The sequence below is a fragment of the Polistes canadensis genome, unplaced genomic scaffold, assembly GCF_001313835.1.
Source record: "Polistes canadensis isolate GaletaPanama2010 unplaced genomic scaffold, ASM131383v1 scaffold_27, whole genome shotgun sequence".
NCBI lineage: Eukaryota > Metazoa > Arthropoda > Insecta > Hymenoptera > Vespidae > Polistes > Polistes canadensis.
In genome coordinates this window covers 347,073-366,909 of record NW_014569574.1, presented here as the reverse complement: position 1 = coordinate 366,909, position 19,837 = coordinate 347,073, and the positions used below count along the sequence as shown (strand labels likewise).

General features: G+C 29.4%; 3 protein-coding genes across 24 annotated transcripts in view; 1 reads left to right on the top strand and 2 right to left on the bottom strand.

The window, feature by feature from the left end:
* The window catches only part of LOC106783878 (serine/threonine-protein kinase tousled-like 2), a 51,150-nt gene extending 46,073 nt beyond the window's left edge, over positions 1-5,077 (top strand). For all 19 annotated transcript variants that reach the window (XM_014742826.1, XM_014742825.1, XM_014742823.1 and 16 more), the window contains 9 exons: positions 27-488; positions 573-776; positions 872-963; positions 1,053-1,200; positions 1,283-1,394; positions 1,479-1,617; positions 1,692-1,803; positions 1,891-1,998; positions 2,083-5,077. In XM_014742826.1, the coding sequence (XP_014598312.1) occupies positions 27-488; positions 573-776; positions 872-963; positions 1,053-1,200; positions 1,283-1,394; positions 1,479-1,617; positions 1,692-1,803; positions 1,891-1,998; positions 2,083-2,295 (1,590 nt within the window). In that variant the 3' untranslated portion in view covers positions 2,296-5,077. The remainder of the gene's footprint in view (positions 1-26; positions 489-572; positions 777-871; positions 964-1,052; positions 1,201-1,282; positions 1,395-1,478; positions 1,618-1,691; positions 1,804-1,890; positions 1,999-2,082) is intronic.
* A 1,862-nt stretch (positions 5,078-6,939) lies between these two features.
* On the bottom strand, positions 6,940-15,089 carry LOC106783877 (DNA topoisomerase 2). 3 transcript variants are annotated; one of them, XM_014742818.1, is made up of 24 exons: positions 14,753-15,088; positions 13,788-14,117; positions 13,248-13,491; positions 12,770-13,156; positions 12,438-12,677; positions 12,260-12,365; positions 11,995-12,147; positions 11,744-11,913; positions 11,440-11,650; positions 10,778-11,366; positions 10,463-10,694; positions 10,187-10,386; positions 9,978-10,113; positions 9,306-9,605; positions 9,202-9,210; positions 8,855-9,094; positions 8,576-8,764; positions 8,373-8,487; positions 8,133-8,276; positions 7,967-8,051; positions 7,715-7,797; positions 7,482-7,598; positions 7,256-7,380; positions 6,940-7,166 (listed from the first exon to the last, which is right to left on the bottom strand). In XM_014742818.1, the coding sequence occupies exons 2-24, from the start codon at positions 14,087-14,089 to the stop codon at positions 7,023-7,025; spliced, it is 4,521 nt and encodes a 1,506-aa protein (XP_014598304.1). In that variant the 5' UTR covers positions 14,090-14,117; positions 14,753-15,088; the 3' UTR covers positions 6,940-7,022. The 3 variants fall into 3 exon arrangements, with proteins under 3 accessions (XP_014598304.1, XP_014598305.1, XP_014598306.1); XM_014742819.1 differs by lacking the exon at positions 14,753-15,088 and adding an exon at positions 14,433-14,515; XM_014742820.1 differs by lacking the exon at positions 9,202-9,210 and having other exon boundaries at positions 14,753-15,089.
* A 1,352-nt stretch (positions 15,090-16,441) lies between these two features.
* On the bottom strand, positions 16,442-19,754 carry LOC106783932 (ras-related protein Rab-7a). Of its 2 annotated transcripts, none has more exons than XM_014742951.1 (5): positions 19,567-19,754; positions 18,570-18,754; positions 18,142-18,360; positions 17,931-18,068; positions 16,442-17,846 (listed from the first exon to the last, which is right to left on the bottom strand). In XM_014742951.1, exons 2-5 carry the CDS (start codon positions 18,747-18,749, stop codon positions 17,760-17,762), a joined length of 624 nt encoding a protein of 207 aa, XP_014598437.1. In that variant the 5' UTR covers positions 18,750-18,754; positions 19,567-19,754; the 3' UTR covers positions 16,442-17,759. The 2 variants fall into 2 exon arrangements, with proteins under 2 accessions (XP_014598437.1, XP_014598438.1); XM_014742952.1 differs by having other exon boundaries at positions 19,383-19,714.
* Positions 19,755-19,837: the final 83 nt, after the last annotated feature.

The window sequence follows — 19,837 nt, the reverse complement described above, 5'->3', positions numbered from 1 at the left end:
TTTTTTTATTATTATTATTTTTACAGACAACAGAAGAACTTAGGCATCAAATGGCTAATCAACAAAAACTTATTGAGCAGCACAAATCCCATATAAATAAGTGTATAGACGTTGTAAAGAAGTTATTAAAAGAAAAATCAAACATAGAAAAAAAAGAGGCTAGGCAAAAGTGTATGCAAAATAGACTAAGGTTGGGACAGTTTGTGACCCAGAGGGTAGGTGCAACGTTTCAAGAAAATTGGACGGATGGTTACGCATTTCAAGAATTAGCTCGAAGACAAGAAGAAATTGCAACTGAGCGGGAAGAAATTGATAGACAGAAAAAATTATTGCTCAAAAAGAGGCCGTCTAATAGTGAAACGAGTAGGAAACGTAGTCAGCCGCAACCTTCCTTGCATAATGGAACTGAAGCTACATTCTTAAAACCAGATGCTGTGCCTGGTTCTTACACGTGGCAAGAGTATTATGAAGCTGATGAAATACTCAAGGTATTCAAATTTATTATCATTTATATTATTGTGTAAATATAAACAATAGTTAATTAAATATATCTGAATAATTTTTATTCTCAGTTGCGGCAAAGTGCGTTGAAGAAAGAAGACGCTGATCTGCAACTAGAAATGGAGAAATTAGAAAGGGAACGAAATTTACACATCAGAGAGTTGAAGCGTATTCATAACGAGGACCAATCGCGATTCAATTCTCATCCTGTATTGAATGAACGTTACCTTTTACTAATGTTATTGGGAAAAGGTGGCTTCAGTGAAGTGCATAAGGTATTAAATATATTCTTTATTATATATATCTTTGTTTAAGAATTTTTCTAATTAACTTTCTTTATTTTATATATTTTATTCACTTTTTAAAACAGGCATTTGACTTAAAAGAGCAACGGTATGTTGCTTGTAAAGTGCATCAATTAAATAAAGACTGGAAAGAAGATAAAAAAGCTAATTACATAAAGTAAGTTAACAATTGAATTATATTAAAAACAAATATTGAGAATGATAGATCTATATATAATTTATTTAATAAATTCGTTATTAAAACAGGCACGCATTACGGGAATACAATATACATAAAGCTCTAGATCACCCTCGTGTTGTAAAATTGTATGATGTGTTTGAAATTGACGCCAATTCCTTTTGTACTGTCTTGGAGTATTGTGATGGACACGATTTAGATTTTTACCTCAAACAGGTATGCAATATTTTCTTAAACTTAACAGTTTTCTTCTTTTAATAAATGAGATTAAGCGAAATTATGTTTTTTTCTTTGGTAGCATAAAACTATACCAGAAAGGGAAGCAAGGTCGATCGTTATGCAAGTAGTATCGGCATTGAAGTACCTCAATGAAATAAAACCACCGGTTATACATTATGATCTAAAGCCAGGTATGTAGAAATTAAAATGATTTTACATGTGTCATATTCAAATATTTCAACAATGTATTTTATGTCTTATCTTTTCTTTTAAAGGTAATATATTACTCACGGAAGGTAATGTCTGTGGAGAAATAAAAATTACAGACTTTGGATTGAGTAAAGTTATGGATGAAGAAAATTACAACCCTGATCATGGTATGGACCTTACATCCCAGGGTGCTGGTACTTATTGGTATGTGTATCTTTCTTCGTTATTTTCTTCTTGGCATTATTAGATTTATTTAATATAAACTTTCTTAATTATAGGTACCTCCCACCAGAATGTTTTGTCATTGGAAAAAACCCTCCTAAAATATCATCAAAAGTTGATGTATGGAGCGTGGGAGTTATATTTTACCAATGCCTTTATGGTAAAAAGGTACTTGATTGATCATTTTTTTTTATAAAATTATTATTGAATAGTAATATTAATAATAAAACGAATTTGTATATTTCATTTTAACAGCCATTTGGACATAACCAATCGCAAGCTACAATTTTAGAAGAAAACACAATATTGAAGGCCACTGAAGTTCAGTTTGCGAATAAACCAACTGTTAGCAACGAAGCAAAAGTAAGAAAAGGTTTATGAATGGAATAATACTTGAACTATTAATTTTCTTATGGTGTATTTAATTGGAATGAAATTGTTCTACAGGGTTTCATAAGAAGCTGCCTAGCGTATAGGAAAGAAGAACGTATAGATGTACTGACACTAGCTAGACATGAATACCTGCAACCTCCTGTGCCAAAACATGGCCGTCAAGCGAATAGTCAGCAACAACAGCAGCAGCAACAGATTCAACAGCAGCAGCAGAGCTCCTTTACTATTGGCATGTTTAGTGGTATGAACGCGTCAAGCAGTTCGTAGTGGAAATGGACTAAAGACGAATATCTTCGATATGCTATTACATGCCAAATCTTGAGCACTGAACTGCGCACCATCTCATCTTAGGAAAATAACGATCGCTATAACCAATTGTAAATACTAAACCGGATACTATCACCATCACTACCACCACCTTCATCACCGTCATCACTATCATTTACCACTACCATCACTACTACTACCATCATTACTACCACCACCACCACTACTACCACCACCACCACCACCACCACCATACCGCCACAACTATACTTACAGGTCGTCTCATAGGACATTGCAAGAGAGATGCGAGACTGGTCGTCGCAAGTCCAGAAGCTTGCGTCTTTCTACAAGCCACGCTACATTATTCAGCATAACAAAAAAAATGTTGTGTTCGTAAATATTCAATTGTATTATCGTTCCTTGTATCAAAACAGTGGGCTGACTTGATAATAGTGTTTAAAAAAAAATGGAAGGAAACAGATAAACATGTGATAAGTCATTGTGAATTAACAAAAAGTGAAGTTTAAACTAAAGAGGAGAGTTAAATAAGCGAAAAAGGGTTATATAAAAGACGATGGGGGAATCCAGTGGAAGTGATATATAATTACTCGGTGAAAAAGAGAAAATAGAAATGAGGAATAAGAGAAGCAGGGGGCAACGAAAGATTTAAACAAAACAAAAAAAAGAAATAATAATAATAATAATAATTAAAGAAAGAATGGAAATATGCAGCAAATCGCGTCGAAAAGAGTTATATAGAGACTTTGCTCTTGCGGAGACGTTCCTCTCTTCTGAAGTTAAGTATGCGTGAATGAGTGTGATGAAAGATTGTTAAATCTAGCGTGCGTGTATATATTTATACTATATATATATATATACTAATAAATCCGATATAATATATATATATGGTGTAAAGAAAAAAAAAGGACAGCATTGACAGTGGGAAGACAACTGTGGTGGCTCTATCCTCGCATGACCTCCGTGCAGCTAAGTATTCCATGAATACTTGACTACACATCATGTTACTTTATTCAAATATTAACATTATTACTTATATCATGACTAATAACAATTAACATACATAAACACGAGGAGATTTGGTTGGTTGTTCCTATTCTGAAACGAGTGGGCTTTACCTATACTGGAACGATTAGTTTGAGAATCGAAAGGAAAGAGAGGCGATGACTCCCAAAGTATAACAAACAAACAAAAAAAGAACAACAAGAAAAAAAATCGTATAGGATCACGGTCCACCACTTGCACCCCCAGCCCTCCCTCCTTTCCACTTTCCGCTCATAAATATATTACATATTTTAAATTCGATGAATTTTTTAAACTCGCGGTTAAAAAAAAGATAGAAAAAAGAAACCAGAAAGAAACGCGTTTTTCCTTTCTATTCGTGGACACACGCATCTTCTCTCTCGAAATAATAAATAAATAAATAAATAAATAAATTATTGCGGCCATTTCTCCGTGCTAAAGAAAAAAAATCAATTCGTATTTATCGGGCATTAAAAAAAATGAAGAAAAAAAAAGTAATAATAATAATAATAATAATAAAAAAATTTGTAAGGTAAGAATCGTAATATTATACCGACCTGATCATTATTTCTTTACTCATAATTTGTTTTATATATGTACGTTATATAGAGATAATTATGAAATAGAAGACTAAGTTATTTTATCAAGTGCCCTTGCTTTGTATTATAGTCGTGTCTGTCGACAAACTGCAGCTTTGGGGAGTAATAGAAAAGAAGTTGTTAAAAAAATGTTGTGTAAGTTGTTGGTACAATGTGGGCACGGTATTGATATGACACAATACCAACGTGATTGGCAAAGTGTGGTCAGAGGAGAATACATTACAAGTCTGAACAGAGTCTGCTACTAGATCCATCGCTTAATATTTTAAAAGCCAATCAATCAACCGTTCCGCTTTCCTTTCTCCCGTACTTCTTCAAAATAACTGATTCCCGTTATTATTAAAGAAAAAAAAGACGCATATTTCTTATCAATTTCTTTTTCTTTCAAACGTGCCACCTTTTAAAAATGGCTTTTCGTTGCAAACTAAATTATATGTAATTGATCTATTTGATTAGATAAATCTAATTAATACTTATTTTTAATCATTATTTATTATGTATTGCTAATGACATTATTTGAAAAAATGTATTCATCATTAATGCACTTCTTATTACGGATTAATAATAAAAGCAAGTATCAAAATTAAATAATGATAAAAACAATGCATTCGTCGAAATATTGAATGGTGTATTATATATTTATTCATTTTTCTCTTAATCGAGAGCATGAGAAAACTTTTTCGAAGAGAAGCCTTTTTAAAGAGATGGCAAAAATATTCGCTTTTTTATTTTCTTTTACGAGTCAAACTAAGCAAGTGGAAATCCTAAATTATTCTTAAAATAAAAAAGAAAAATAAACGAAAATAAAAAGAAGTCAAACATCGTTAGGAAACATTGAGTTTTATAAATTTGATTCCTGGTATAAACTTGTATCGATAAACGAAGATTTAAAGATAAGCGACTTACTTTACACATCTTTTACAAAAGTCACATTAAACGCATTTACTCGAATCAATATATCAGAGATAGCGTTAACATTTTAATGCGGAATGAACAATTTTGCATTTGTAAATAATGAAGAATTTTAATGAAAAAGAAAAAAAAATCAACGGATAGAAAATAAAAAAATTAATGAATGACGCGTGCATCCGTGTAATGGAGAAAAATTATTATATAAAAACAAACTAAAAAAAAAAAAAAAATAAGCATAAAAGATCCAAAACTTTGTTTTTTTACTAATAATTTAAAGTATTCACACACACACACTCACACACTCAAACGAATTAGCAGCGAATATGAATCTTTCTTTTTTGTTGTTTCATGTGGAGTGAACCACAAAATCTTAGCATTAAATTTTTTTAGAACAAAATTAATATATTGTAATTCGAGTACAATCGGGTAAAGTATTATTATTATTATTATCATTATCATTATCATTATCATTATCATCATCATCATCATCATCATCATCGTAAACGAAACACGACAGACAGCCATCGTCGCAATTTAAATAACATCGGTTATTTTTTATCGTCCTTACGTGTTAGTATAAAATAGTCATGATCTTTCTCATAATTACCAACAGGAATTGTGTCGAGGATGGTGTATGAAACGTTATAGCAATAAAATTACGTATTTGTGTATAATTTAAAGTTAGTAAACTTATTGATTACGTACAATACTTGTATATAAGAATATATATATATATATACACCCCATTTTAATGATAAAAAGAAAAAAAGAAAAAACCATACACCTCACATATATATTTTTTAAAATATCGGTATTAATTTAAAAGAAAGTAAAATTATTATCATTATTTTTTTTTAATACAATTAAATATCGATTACTTCAAATTTAAAGATTAAAAATAATTGCACAATATTTATTTATCGTCGATATATTTTAAATTTCTATTTTTGCTATTCGTACGGAATTGTTTAATTTTTCACAATTCATATATCTCGATGTTAAGAGAAAGAAGGAGTATTTTATACAAAGAAATCAATTTCAGCAATAGAAAGACATTTTATACATTAGTGCGATATAACTCAACGAGATATGGAAGAATACAGGCTGTTCATCCGATAATGGGAAGATTCTATATACAAGTAGGTAATGACAATATAATTTTTTTAAATAATAAACATTTTTTTATCAAAGTAAAATTTTAATTTAAAATCAAATATTTGCAAGTCATGTGGAAGTTTGAAAAATCTTTTTTAAAGTAGTGTTGAAAAGATTTTAAATTTTTTGCTTTTTTTACTATAGCAATTTTGTGTGTCAATATGTGACGAAAATAATAAAGATGAAAAAGTATAAAAATGTTCATATATTTTATTACATATAACGGCGCCATTAATATTCTATTTATATATATATATATAAGAGTAATCTTATACAATTAAGTGTCATGTGTGTAAGAACATCAGCAAATAAAATAATTTCTTATCATTTTCCCCAAGGATAATAAAAATTATAAAATACCAATAATTAAAAATAAATTATTCATTATCTATTTAGTTTTGTTTTTCTATATCGTAAATAAATATTACATGCATATGCATAATGAGTTGTGCGCCGTGTTTCTTTCATTTTAATTTGATATTAAATCTAGAATTTTTAATTATTTATATGTGAGTGTGTGTGTGTCTCTATACAACGAGCTCAGAGTATACCATTGTTCTTGCTCTACGCTTAATTAAATGGATAAATGTGCAAAATCATTTTAAAATGATTTTAAACCTGTTGTTCTTTCTTTGTCTTACTTTTATTTTATTCCCAAATGAAATAATAATTATAATTATAATATTAATCACCACTGCATTTTCTATTAGACACTATTTCTTTCTTTTCGAGGATGTAAGAAACCACAAAAATACTAAAAAACCTTGGCTTTCTATACTAACTCAGATATCTATTCCCTTCTTATTTCTTTCTCTCTCTTTCTCTTTCTCTTTCTCTTTCTCTTTCTCTCTCTCTCTCTCTCTCTCTCTCATTCTCTCTCTCTCTCTCTCTCTCTCTCTCTCATTCTCTCTCTCTCCCTCTTTCTCTTTCTTTTTTTTTCTCTCACCTTATTAATTTATATAGGCAGTCTTCGTAATTTACAGTTCTGTTTTGACAAATTTATACCGCGTTAATAGAAATTTAGTCGGAATCACTTTCCTCGTCTGATTTAAGTGCGTAAGAAACTGGTTTACGATTACGTGCACTGTTCTTTCTTGGCGGTACTATAGGCGATGCTTCCGAGGTATTGTCACTTTCAGAGTCTGATTTCTTCCTTCGTTTTTTCTATAAAAAAGTGATATTTAAACATTTAAAAAAATTTTTTAATTATGTTTTAATATCATTCAATAATTTGATAATATAAAAATACTTACGGATTTCACTTTACTCGCTAATATATTATCATCTGTTTCAGAATCAGAAGATTTGAGTTTTTTCTTCAATTGACGCTTAACTGGCTTCGCACCTCCTCCATTTTCTGCCTTTTTCTTTGATGGAACTAAATTGATATTATAATGGAAATAAGAATTAAAAATATATATTATACATTTTTATATAAATAATATTTTTTTTTAAATATGAGTAGTATTGATTGATTACCTTTTTTTGGTAGTGTAAACATTATCAAAGAAGAATCTTCACCGGAAGAAGATATAGGTTTTTGTGATTTGTCTGGAGTATTTCCAACTAAACTATCAAAAAGTTCTTCTGGACTTGCTATAATAATAAAATATTAATGACGCGGTCGATGAGATGATTTTATTATTTATACAATTAAAAATAACATAATTTAAATCAATTAATGTATCAATAAAAAATATATATTCACTTACATTTAGGTGGCGGTGGTTTCTTATCCATTTTAAAATCATCATCCGAATCGCTGAGCGTTATTGCAGATTTTGGCAACTTTTTTCTAAGAAAAGTCATAAAAATTTGATTATTAATACTCTTCTTAGAAAAATTGTCATGTATATATTTTAAATATCATGATATTAAATATCGTTAATTAAATTATTTAATCTATTTTTTATGTTTTGTTTATTCATATCAAAGATAATTTTAAAATTAATACGCATACTCACACTTGTTCAGAATCGGACGACATATTATAAAGATTTTCACTAACAGCATCCGATTCGTCACTGCTAACAGCATAGTTTCTTTTAGCTGCAATTACAACATAAAACCAATTTTAAGATATATATTGAAAAAATTTTTAACTAGTATACAGAAATAAGTCTTTCATACATGCAGCTGCTCTTCGCGGTGAACGCACTGGAGAAATACTATGAAAATCAATTGCGTTACTGTCAAATTCATTACTATCGGAATCAGAATCCTTTTTCTTGGGTTTTTTCAAAGGTTTAAATGACAATGTTGTTTGTTTCGTTCCTAATTATCAAGACAAAAATATTGCATTTAATCTAATCATAATTTTCTGTGATACAGAAGTTATATATAAAAAAAAAAAGAAACAAATTATTTCACCTTTTTTAGCACCTGGTTTTTTCTCAGTTTTAATATTGAGCTTTTCATTGATACCTTTAGTCGAATCTACAAGAATATCATATTCATCTTTCTCTTCGGGTACTTCTTTCTTTATCTATAAAATAATATATTTTGAAAAAAATTCATATAATTTTTTAATAATAATAAATAAAAAATAAACACACACAAGATCCGAAACTAACTTTTGGTTGTCTCTTAATTCCTTCTTTCTTGTCCTTAGATACGATATCTGCTTTTTCTATTTTCTTTTTTAATTCGGTATCGATAACAGGAGTTATTCTACGAGTATCCTCTTGCTTATAAAATTTAGCTGGTGGCTTTTTCATATTTTGACGTGATTTATTTTCTTCTTTTTTTTCTTTCTCTTCGACCTAAAAAAACATCAAATACAGACATAAGAATAATTTTCATCTTATCTAAAAAGATGTTACGATTAAATGATCCAATAAATATATAATTACTTTATTTAATTCAGCCAATAAATTATCCAAATCTTCCCTCCAAAGAGAAATAGGGGTACGAGCTTGCAATCTTTTTAATTCCGCTAATTTTTCATCCCTTTGACGTAAGAGGTCATCTTTTTTTTCCTTCGTTAACGACCACAAAGTCATACCCAAAAGATAATCGAAATTTTCTTTTTGTATTGTAGTCGACGAAGGTGGTGGTTCATCTTCAGTTAATTCTTCAGCAACTACCTCCTCCTAAACATTAGTAACAAATTATTTATATAAAAATGAATATAAATAATATGTATATCAATATAAAAAATCAAAAGATGAAAATAAATAACTTTTTTGTTCCGACTTACTTCATCTTCCTTTTGTAGCAATAAATATATTTCATCAATATAGCTATATGTATTTATATTTTTTTTAAATCCAAGAATACAATTCATTTAATACAATTACTTACCAAGACACCTTCTCTGTTTTGAGTTAACTTCCATGCAACTACAGGATCAGATTCGTAATTACGTCTTATCAATTCAGCTATCATATCCTTTTTCTTTTTATTTTCAATCACCAAAGAACCATCACATTTTTCTAAAATGAAGCGAGCTTGATTTGATAATTTTCCTGATTCTGCTTGCAAGATACCTTCTAAGTAATCTTTCCTTTTGTGATACGCATCCAATCTAATTTTGTAAAAATTCTTTAATATTTGAGTAACGCTATCATATTTCTGAAGACAACGATTTTCATCAAATGCGCACTGTAATTAAAAAATATAAATATATATATATATATATATATTTTTTTTTTCCTATTTGTTAAATATGTTAACACTTTACTGACCGATCGCCTATTAATCGGCTTTTTTTATCACCCACGCTTACCGAACAATCGCTTTTGTTGCATTGTTGTTATCAACATTTTATTAAATCTAATTATCTTATCCTGTAATATCCTGTATATCCTAAGATATCCTGTAATAACAGAAAGCGGAAAATTCTCTTTGAGCATTCGAAACGCACAGATACTCCTGTGCGCTAGTGTAGGCCGAAAAACAGCGGTCGTTAGAGAGTATCTGTTGTTGAGTGGCCGATCAATAAAGTGTTAAAACAAACGTTAATAAATATCTTACCATAGATGTTATCGACATTGTCGATTGCAATTTGAAAGCTTTATGCAGACCATCTCTTTCTAATTCGAGTAACTTATCACGATTTAAAATTACTATAAAATGTACAGTAGTATCCGTGTAATATTCTTTATAATCTCTATTAAAATCAATATATTTGTGTAGTCACTTCATATTAAATATTTTAATTTATATATAAATATATAACTTACGTAATAATTGCAGGTGTTTTCTCGGTACCGTGTAACATAGGTTCTAATACTGTCTCTTTATAAGTTTGTGTCCACATTCCAATTGGAAGTTCTGTAATTTCTACTTTATCTGGTCCTATTATAGAAATTTCTCCACTAAAAATATAACGATAATCCCCAAAACTTTCTATCACACCGGTAAAATTCTTGTAGTATGGTATCTACATTATGTAAAATTATAATTTAAAGATTATTAATAGATTTTAATAATAAATGTATCACATTTTAAAATGTTACCATTGGTTTAGGGTCTCCACCATCCATCATACGATACAAATTTTCTATAATTTCGCGAGGATTATAATTTGGAATTTTGGTCATCCATCCCGTACCGATACCATCCGCACCATTCACCAATAACATTGGTATTACAGGAATGTAGTATACTGGTTCAATTTTTTGATTATCATCATATTCATGTGCAAGAAGTGGATCATCGTGTTTATGAAATATGAATCTTGCTAGTGGACTAAAAAATAAAAATACATATTTGTAATAAAATTATCAATTCTTTTTAAGAATTACTTATCATTTTAAATCTAATTTACAAACCTAAGCATTGTGAAAATGTATCGAGCACTTGCAGCATCTTTTCCTCCTGTAAGTCTCGTACCAAATTGACCAATAGGCTGAAGTACATTAATATTGTTACTTCCGACAAAATTTTGAGCTAAGTTAATGATGGTAGCCATAAGGGACACTTCACCGTGATGATAAGCGGAATGTTCCGCTACCGAACCAGCTAATTGTGCAACTTTAACTTCACGTTTGTCGTTACGTTTCAAACATGTAAAAAGTACTTTTCTTTGACCAGGTTTAAAACCATCTACCATACTGGGTATAGATCTTACGTTATCATAATTACTATACAGTACTAATTCAACATTAATAAAGTCTGAAAAAGATACAGTACGAGTATCTTTTTCATAAAGATAACGTTCACCTAAACCAATTTCTTTTCGTCTCTTTGTTTCGTCCATATGATTCACTAACCACTCCTTACGTTGATCTACACATTTTTTACTAAATGCCATGATTATATTTTGATCATCTTGATCACCGTCATATCGAAATCTAATTCTGTGCCTTGCCATATTTTCAAAGTACTCCTTTGCCTCTTTGGCAGTAGAAGTACCCAAACCTATTTACAGTAATTTTAAATTATATTTATATACGTTGTTTCTTATAATTTGTAAAAACGTAAAAATAAAAACCTTTGTAGTATTTGATTTTATACGTATGAAAATTATCTGTTTCCTTCTTCCACGATTCAAATTCTGGTAACGAAAAGAACGATAGTACTTGATTTCCTTTTGATACTTTCACAATTGGTGTAATGAATTCTTCGATGAAATTTAGTTTTAGTAAAGATGGCCAATTGTGATGAATAAAGTTAATTAAAAGACCCTTAATATGAGAACCATCCTAAACAAACAAAATATGTCATATAAAACTCTGTAAATATATTATCAAAGCCTAATGAACAAATTAGCAGTAGACAAAAAGATATTTATTAACCTGATCCTGATCAGTCATGATCATCATTTTACCATAACGAAGCGTTTTAAGATCATCCCGGGTTTCATACTTTTTTTTATATTGAAGACCAAGAATTTTTATCAAATTATTGATTTCAGCATTTTCTAATATTTGTTTGTGCGTTGCTTCTCTTACATTCAATATTTTACCTGTAATAAATAAATATATATGTGTAAATTATGTACCAGTTAATACAGAGTTTGATGAATTTAAAGAAATATTAAACGTACCACGTAATGGAAATATGCCATACTTATCTCTACCTACAGAAGATATTCCTGATACAGCCATCGTTTTAGCTGAATCTCCCTCAGTTAATATTAGGGTACACTCTAATGATTTATTTGTTCCAGCATCATTAGCATCTTCCAACTTAGGAATACCTAGAAATAATTTGCATGTTAAAGTATTAGTATTCTGTTAAATTTCATTATATTTTAATATCTTATTCGTAATTACGTAATTATAAAATTGACGTAATTTAATGAATAACACCTTGAAGTTTTCTCTGTTTTGATTTAGGTCCCAATTTTTGTAGTTGGCTGTCAGCCTTAAATTTGGCCCATGTTAAGACAGATTCTACGATGCCAGTTTTCATTACCTACAAATAAATCAAATGATTATATAAAAAATTATCGATTTTTTATAAATAAAATCATATGAAAATACTCACGGCTGTGATGAATTTATCGCTTAATACGCATTTAGAACCAAAACTTTTTTGTTGCAAAGTCATGTGTTCCTTAGTCTGCGAATCGAATGAAGGATTATTGATGAGACAATTAATAAAAATCCACAAATGATTTTTGATTTGGAATGGTTTTATGGTGATCCCAGCTTTATTTTTCTTCTTTAATGTTTCTGTTAGTTGTTTAACTATCAAATCTGTAACATGGTCTACGTGTCTGCCTCCCTGTTGATTAATTTAATGTTATAATGCATTTGATTTAATCAAAATAATATAAAAAGAGGAAAAAGATTTAGTAAGTTCAAAAAAATAAATACCTTTGTCGTTGCAATACTATTTACAAATGACATTTGTTGGAAACCTTTGTTGGATAAAGTAACCGCTACTTCCCAACGAGCTCCGCAAGCTTCATAAGCAATTTTTAAAGGGTTACCAGAATCATCTTCCTTTCCTTTAATATAACAGTCAATGTAATCTTTAAAATTCTTTACAGGTACTCTAACTCCATTAAGATAAACTTTCACTCCTCTTGTAGATGCTGCTACGTCGTACGCTCTACGCGACATGAGAGCTACTATGTCTGCATCTAAAGAATCCATTTTGAATTTGGATAAATCTGGAGAAAATGTTACCTTTGTAAAATCTTCCCCGTGAAAATCTTTAATTCGAGGTTCACTGGCTTTTCCCATGTTATCGCCCCATGTCTAAGAACAAATAAATTATTGAAATGTTTTAATCAATATCATTCTAACAGTTATCATATTTGTACCATAATTTTATCAAAATGTTATTTACTTGTTTTAGACTTTTTTTATATTCCTTAGATGCGGTTTCAACAGTGAAACGATGACTAAAAATATTACACAGTTTTGCACCATAGCCATTTCTTCCTCCTGTAACTTTTTCCTCCTCGTCGTCGTAATTTGATGATGTTAATAAATGACCAAAAATCATAGTGGGTACATACATATTCTCTTCCTTATGTATTACAACAGGAATACCTTTTCCGTTATTCCAGACAGATATGGTGTTATTCTCTCTAAAATCCAAAATATATCAATTACTTTTTAAAGTAACTTTGCTAAAAATATAAATTAACCCTCTCGATAAAACTGACGACTATGGACTTCTTACATAAAATGCCATTTATAAGCTACTGCAATCGCTGTACACGAAATTCTACATTCACATGACGAGCAACTACTATTGCAAAACAACTAAGTAGTAAGGTGTGAACTAGCTGCTGACGACTGTTCTCGAGCAATGTTTGCACTTTTGTCGCAGTGTTTCATTCAGTGTCTTGTTAATAGATATTAATTTATTAAATACACTTACGCATCAATATCAATCTTAATAGTATCCATTTTTGGATCACGTTGTTTGTTATCAGCAGCGTTAACCAAAATCTCATCAAATATTTTATACAATCCAGGAACAAATTTAATATCCTTCTGTACCATCATTTCTTTTTCCTTATCGAAAACCCACATAAGTTCTGTGGTACTTTCAACCGATCCGATGTATGTATCTGGACGCAAAAGAATATGCTCCAATTGTGTTTTTTTCTGATAAATACCTTCGATGGTTTTCTTCTTGGCATTACTAGCTTGACCTCCATTTTCGATAGCTGTACTCATTTTTTTAATGTGATATGTTTCTATATATCTGTAAATAGAAGATTAAATAAAACAATAAAAAATTAAATAAGCAAAGGGTTAGTAATTTTACGTAAAAATTATTACTTAGTAACAATAGCACTTATTAATTAACATAAATTTCATATATTCAAGTGCTGCAACAAAAATAACAATTGGTGATAATTAATAATTATTTAATGATTTAATTTTGTGTAATATATAGAAATCTTTAATCCTCAAACGACATTAGATATAAGATCTAATAGAATGATGAAAAATCATTTGATTACAATTCAATATCAAAGTATCATCAAAAGCTAATAGGCAAAAAATATTAATTAACCTTTTTATAGTTTCTTAGACTCGACCAAAAAGATGTATTTACTATATAATTTCCTACCCTAAATAAGTCTTAATAATATGGCGGGAAAACGTCCTCATCTAATTGGCCAAGAATGCAAAGAGACGCCAATTTACAAGCAAACACCTGCTTTTTGAAAACAAAAGGTGGACAGAAAAATACGTAAATTATGACCGGCAGTTATCCATTGGGATTTGTAAGAATTTGAAAAAATGTTATTTTATTATTACTAGTGTATAACACGTATACATATATATATATATATATGTGTGTGTATGTATGGATAAATATATATATCTCACCTTTAGTTCATTTACTTGAGAAATTCGTATCGCGTAGTAACGTTGATAACGGAAAGTAATATAATCACACGATACTATTCATTGTGGTTATAATTAATGATTGGCATAGCACAGGCACTGATATTCATCCGGTACACTCACCCCGATCTAATCCTATTCTATATCTTTTAATATATTTCAATGATATATTTGTGTATGTGAATTAAGAGATATTATTTAAACTAAATGAGGCCCTTAGATTATTTTCTTGTAATAAATTCCAACAAATAGCTACAAATACAATTCTTCTTCGTTGCAATCGTTGCCACCAACTGCCACTTTGGCGCTACTATCGTTTACAGAGTAACATCGTTAAAATATATAAAACCCTGCTAATAACTATTGAAAACAAAAATAATATGGAAAATAAAAATTTATAAATTTATTTGATTAATTTTTCTTTTTAAACAAATGAATAGTAATTATATTGATTTGATAAACAATTCAAATCATTTTAATATATGGCCAATTTCAATCGTTACTTATTTATATTTGTATATATAAATCTAGTATATACATATATACTGGCTAGAAGTAAATAATAAATTCCTTTTTTAACCAATTCTAACTTATAAAAATTATGTTAAATATTATGCATTTTTTCCCTATTTTTACATATTATATATACAATATAACATGCACAATCTACATTATACACATACAATCTTTATATTGTAGAGTACAATAAATAAAATAAACAGCAAGAAAAGGAAACGGTTAAAGAGATTTACTATTTTTTTTCAATAAATGTATTTTTCTTCCTTTTCGCTTACTTAAAACTAAGAATAGCAATAGTGGATTTATAGCAGCAGCAGCAATGAATACAATATTTATAATTATAATATTTATAGTTAACATATCTCCATAAAATTATATTAATAATTATAGTTGTAATCGTCATGATCATTCATTTATATACATGTATATATGAAGAAATATGCATACACGTACGAAAGAGGGCATGCAATTATGCATCCGGGAATAATCATAAGTGTACGCATATATTTCACGATCTAATTTTTCTTTTCCATACGAAATTCTTATGTGTAGGTATGTATTAATTTAACTCGCGTAATCTTCCATCCTGAATATTTCAAGATTGCGACTTAAAATCTAATTTTTCTTTTCTTTTTTCTTCTTTTCTTCTTTCATGATTTTGAACGAGGAAGTGATCGCCTGTATCTTTTGTTGCATGGTTTTCATAGCTGTATATATATAACGTAATTGTGTTTTATAAACCACTACTATACTCTCTTTTTCATTAGACATACGTTTATATGCAAGATTGTTATAAGTGTGGTACAAAAAATAAGAATGCTTCACCTTCTGTTTAAATATCCTAATAGAAAATTTACAATATAACTTAGCATACATCTTACGTTTACAAAACTAAAAATCAATGAGAAAAAATTTAACATACAAGAATTGAAATATTTATCAAAAGAATTTGTATGTTATTTGATTTGTAGGAAAGAACTTACAAAAAATGTTTTATCCATGAAACGATAAGCACCACAGAGAAATCTATAATATAAACAACATTTAATTTATTTAATTCATATATATATATATATATATGAATAAAAAATATATAAAAATAGACCAATAATTTAATTTAGTCGTTTAATAAAATAAACAAACAAATTGGTGATTAAATTACAATCTGTGATTTTTCTCTTAATTATACAATTTTTGAAATGCTTGAAAACACACGCATTGCAAGAACAGAACATTTTTAAAGGATTAACGAAATAGATGAAAATAAAAACGCATCGTAGGAGGTATATTAAACTAGCGGAATCCAATTTTTGGGTCATTTATAAAAAGAATTGCCTGGTAAAACGCACTAGCCTTTTTTAGACAGAGGGGCCATGAGATGTTGCGATAAATATTGTGATGTAGTTGTTAAAATAAAACCTTTTCTTTTTCTTTTGACATTAATTATTGCATATATTGCGACTAAAAGTTACAATTACAATTGAGGAAAGAAAAAAAAAGAAACTGTAAAACTACTTAATTCATTGATCATTAAATAGAAACGCTATCACATTCTTTGTATCCCAAATTTCAATGTAAGGATCGTACGTGCAACATGAGTATTGATATTTCTATTATTCCTTGATGTATCAATAATACTAAATTTTTATTCTTTAAACGAGAAGCCGCAAATGGTCGATATTCTTAAAAGCTACTCACAAAACTTCGCTACTTGGCAAGGCTCCTCTCTAAATGCGATAGTTCTTAATATTATTAGTGGGCAATCTTTAGCGAGATTTAAAAAATCTGACGCAACCTGTATTCCCGATCTATACGTCAACCTCCTCGCGCAATAACGACTTTTTATTATGTGAAAACTTCATAGTATCATCCTGACAAAGGACATCAACAATGAATCATTAGAGGATGCAGATATATAGGACAGCCCATACGTTTCGCCATGACCAATAAGAAAGAGAGCATTATTATGTTTAAAAATACTATAGAGTGTACCATTCAATAGGTCAAATAGGAGTAAAGATAAAAGATCCATCTTAAGAGTCGAATACGTAATATGCGTGATATACAATCACAACGTATATTCTTTACTTGATTCTTTTTCGTTCTTTTGTTTTTTTTCTTTTCTTTTAATAGGAAGTCAGATAAATATTTCTCGGTGTGCTTATTATTCATTCTGCATTTTTAAATGTCTAAAAAAAGATATTTCATTTAGAATTTATTCTATATAAAATATATCCATCTCAAATCTTTATTGCTTTACTCAATAAGTTTAATAAAACATCTTAAAATTACTGATGAGATTAATGAATATGTAAGATATGAAAACCGAGATATATGTTCCCAGACTTCTCAAAAGCTGATCAAAATCATTGTAAAACTTGTGAATATTGTGTTTATATTCCAATACATGAACGTACGACCTGACCTCTGCATCCATATGCTTATATATGAATTTTTGTCGATCCACGACCTAGCATGCACAAGAATCCCCTTTACCGTTATTTCTTTGGTCATTGGTCAGTTTAATTTGGTCTGGGAACTCGTTATAAAGTTCAACCTAAAAGTCAAATAATTAACGATAGTTAACAACAAATCAATTTATAAATGATATCGCAATGATACTGATTTATTTACGACATACCTCACTTTCTTGAGCTAGAGCATTTTTAGCTATCGTTTGGAATGCCTGTTCCACATTAATAGCCTCTTTTGCACTAGTTTCGAAATATGGAATATTGTTCTTGGATTGACACCACTGTTGTGCTCTCTTACTCGATACCTTATACAAAATAAAAACATATATTATAATAGAATTCCTAACCAACATTCAAAAATTGTTTCGTTAAACTTACCGACTTAGATTCTAGATCAACTTTATTTCCCAGAACAACGAATGGAAAGTTATCCGGATCCCGTGGAGATGCTTGGATCAAAAATTCGTCTCTCCATGACTCTAAAGATTTGAAACTTGTTGGTGCGGAAACATCGAATACCAATACACAACAGTCGGCGCCTCTATAGAATGCAACTCCTAAAGATTGAAATCTTTCTTGACCTGCTGTATCCCAAATCTGTGATTGTCGAAATGAAAATACAATTCATTATTAAACTATAATGATTATTTTAATTAACTCTTGTACTATAACAAAGTGAGACTCGTGATACACTTCACAACCCAAACATGAAAAAGCAAAAAATACTGCACAGACTTTAGCACACAGCTGCGCTTATTAAATTATAGTGCAAGAGATTAATGGTTATTATAAAGTAGTATAATTACCTGCATAGTAACTACCCTATCATCGACCATAACTTCTTTGGTAAGAAAATCTGCTCCTATAGTAGCTTTGTACTGATTACTAAACTTTTTATTAACATACTGATTCATCAACGACGTTTTGCCTACTCCAGAATCTCCCAGAATAATAACTTTTAAAAGTACTTTCTTGCGGGATGACATAATGACTGAAAGAAAACGAAGAGCAAAAGTTTTAATTTTCAATTATTGTGTGGTAATATTAATTAATAAAAAAAAAAGGAAGAAAAAACCCAAAAAATTTAATTTAATCAAATGTAAAATGATACATGATAAAAGTAGGAAAATAGTAATATAGGAAATTTCCTATAGGAAAAGATATAAAAAAATTATCTACATTGAATCACAATATAAATGTCAGTAATGTAATTATCATATTCGATTAAAAAACTTATGTAAAAAAAAATTTCTCAACAATAATACTTAGTAATGTCAATAAAATTACAAGAAAAAACCCTCTCTCCACGCACTAAAAGTTTAAAACAATTAAGAAAATATATGATAAATCATATAATGAATCCGTATTGTTTTAAAAAAATGAATCATCTAACATATAATGAAAAGTAACTTCTATCGTAATGACGTATGTATGTATGTTTCTAAATGTTAGAAGAAAAAAAAGAAGAAGAAAGGAAATATATTATTTGCTATATGAGCAAAAAAATAAATATTATACTTTGACAACTAACAGCAAACTGGTAATCCCGTTAATAAGAAAAATAGGATATCGCTAAGGGAGAATAGAAAGAACCTAACAGGATGTAAAATAGAATTTACATGTAGATGTAAAATAGAATCCGTTTAACTGTGATAGTTGAAAACCTGTCAACACACTAGCAGGGCAATTAGAATTTTGCGCGGTAATTTGAGGATCTTCTCAAAGTAAAGATACGCGATGTCCATCGACGGACGAAATCATCCAGTGGTAGATCGACAAATTCTCCAACTTAGATGATATTACCTCGAATTTAACAGAAAACAGGACGCGTATTCCTTCTGGTCCTAACACTTCACACAAAGAAAATGGCGTGTTATGAAATCACGAGTATGACAACGATGTCGTCACCTGTTCGTTGAAGTTCTCTTATCGACTGAGCCAGTCGATTCTAATTCTCGAACGTCACTCACTACGAGATATCGAACTGTCTCTCTGTTCCCCACCTTAACTTGACACAGTGCTGCCACCTTCAGTACAAAACAATTATCTCATTTCATTTCGATATAATTAATAT

What these genes read in the sequence shown, in the direction of transcription:
- LOC106783932 (XM_014742951.1), bottom strand. Translation starts at nt 18,749, where the DNA reads ATGTCATCCCGCAAGAAAGTACTTTTAAAAGTTATTATTCTGGGAGAT. An exon ending in ATAGGGTAGTTACTATGCAG is followed by an intron (nt 18,361 to 18,569) that starts GTAATTATACTA and finishes CGACAATCACAG; the next exon opens with ATTTGGGATACAGCAGGTCA. An exon ending in TTGATCTAGAATCTAAGTCG is followed by an intron (nt 18,069 to 18,141) that starts GTAAGTTTAACG and finishes ATTTTGTATAAG; the next exon opens with GTATCGAGTAAGAGAGCACA.
- LOC106783877 (XM_014742818.1), bottom strand. Translation starts at nt 14,089, where the DNA reads ATGAGTACAGCTATCGAAAATGGAGGTCAAGCTAGTAATGCCAAGAAG. An exon ending in ATAGTATTGCAACGACAAAG is followed by an intron (nt 12,678 to 12,769) that starts GTATTTATTTTT and finishes ATTAATCAACAG; the next exon opens with GGAGGCAGACACGTAGACCA. An exon ending in AAAACCAGGTGCTAAAAAAG is followed by an intron (nt 8,277 to 8,372) that starts GTGAAATAATTT and finishes CTTGATAATTAG; the next exon opens with GAACGAAACAAACAACATTG.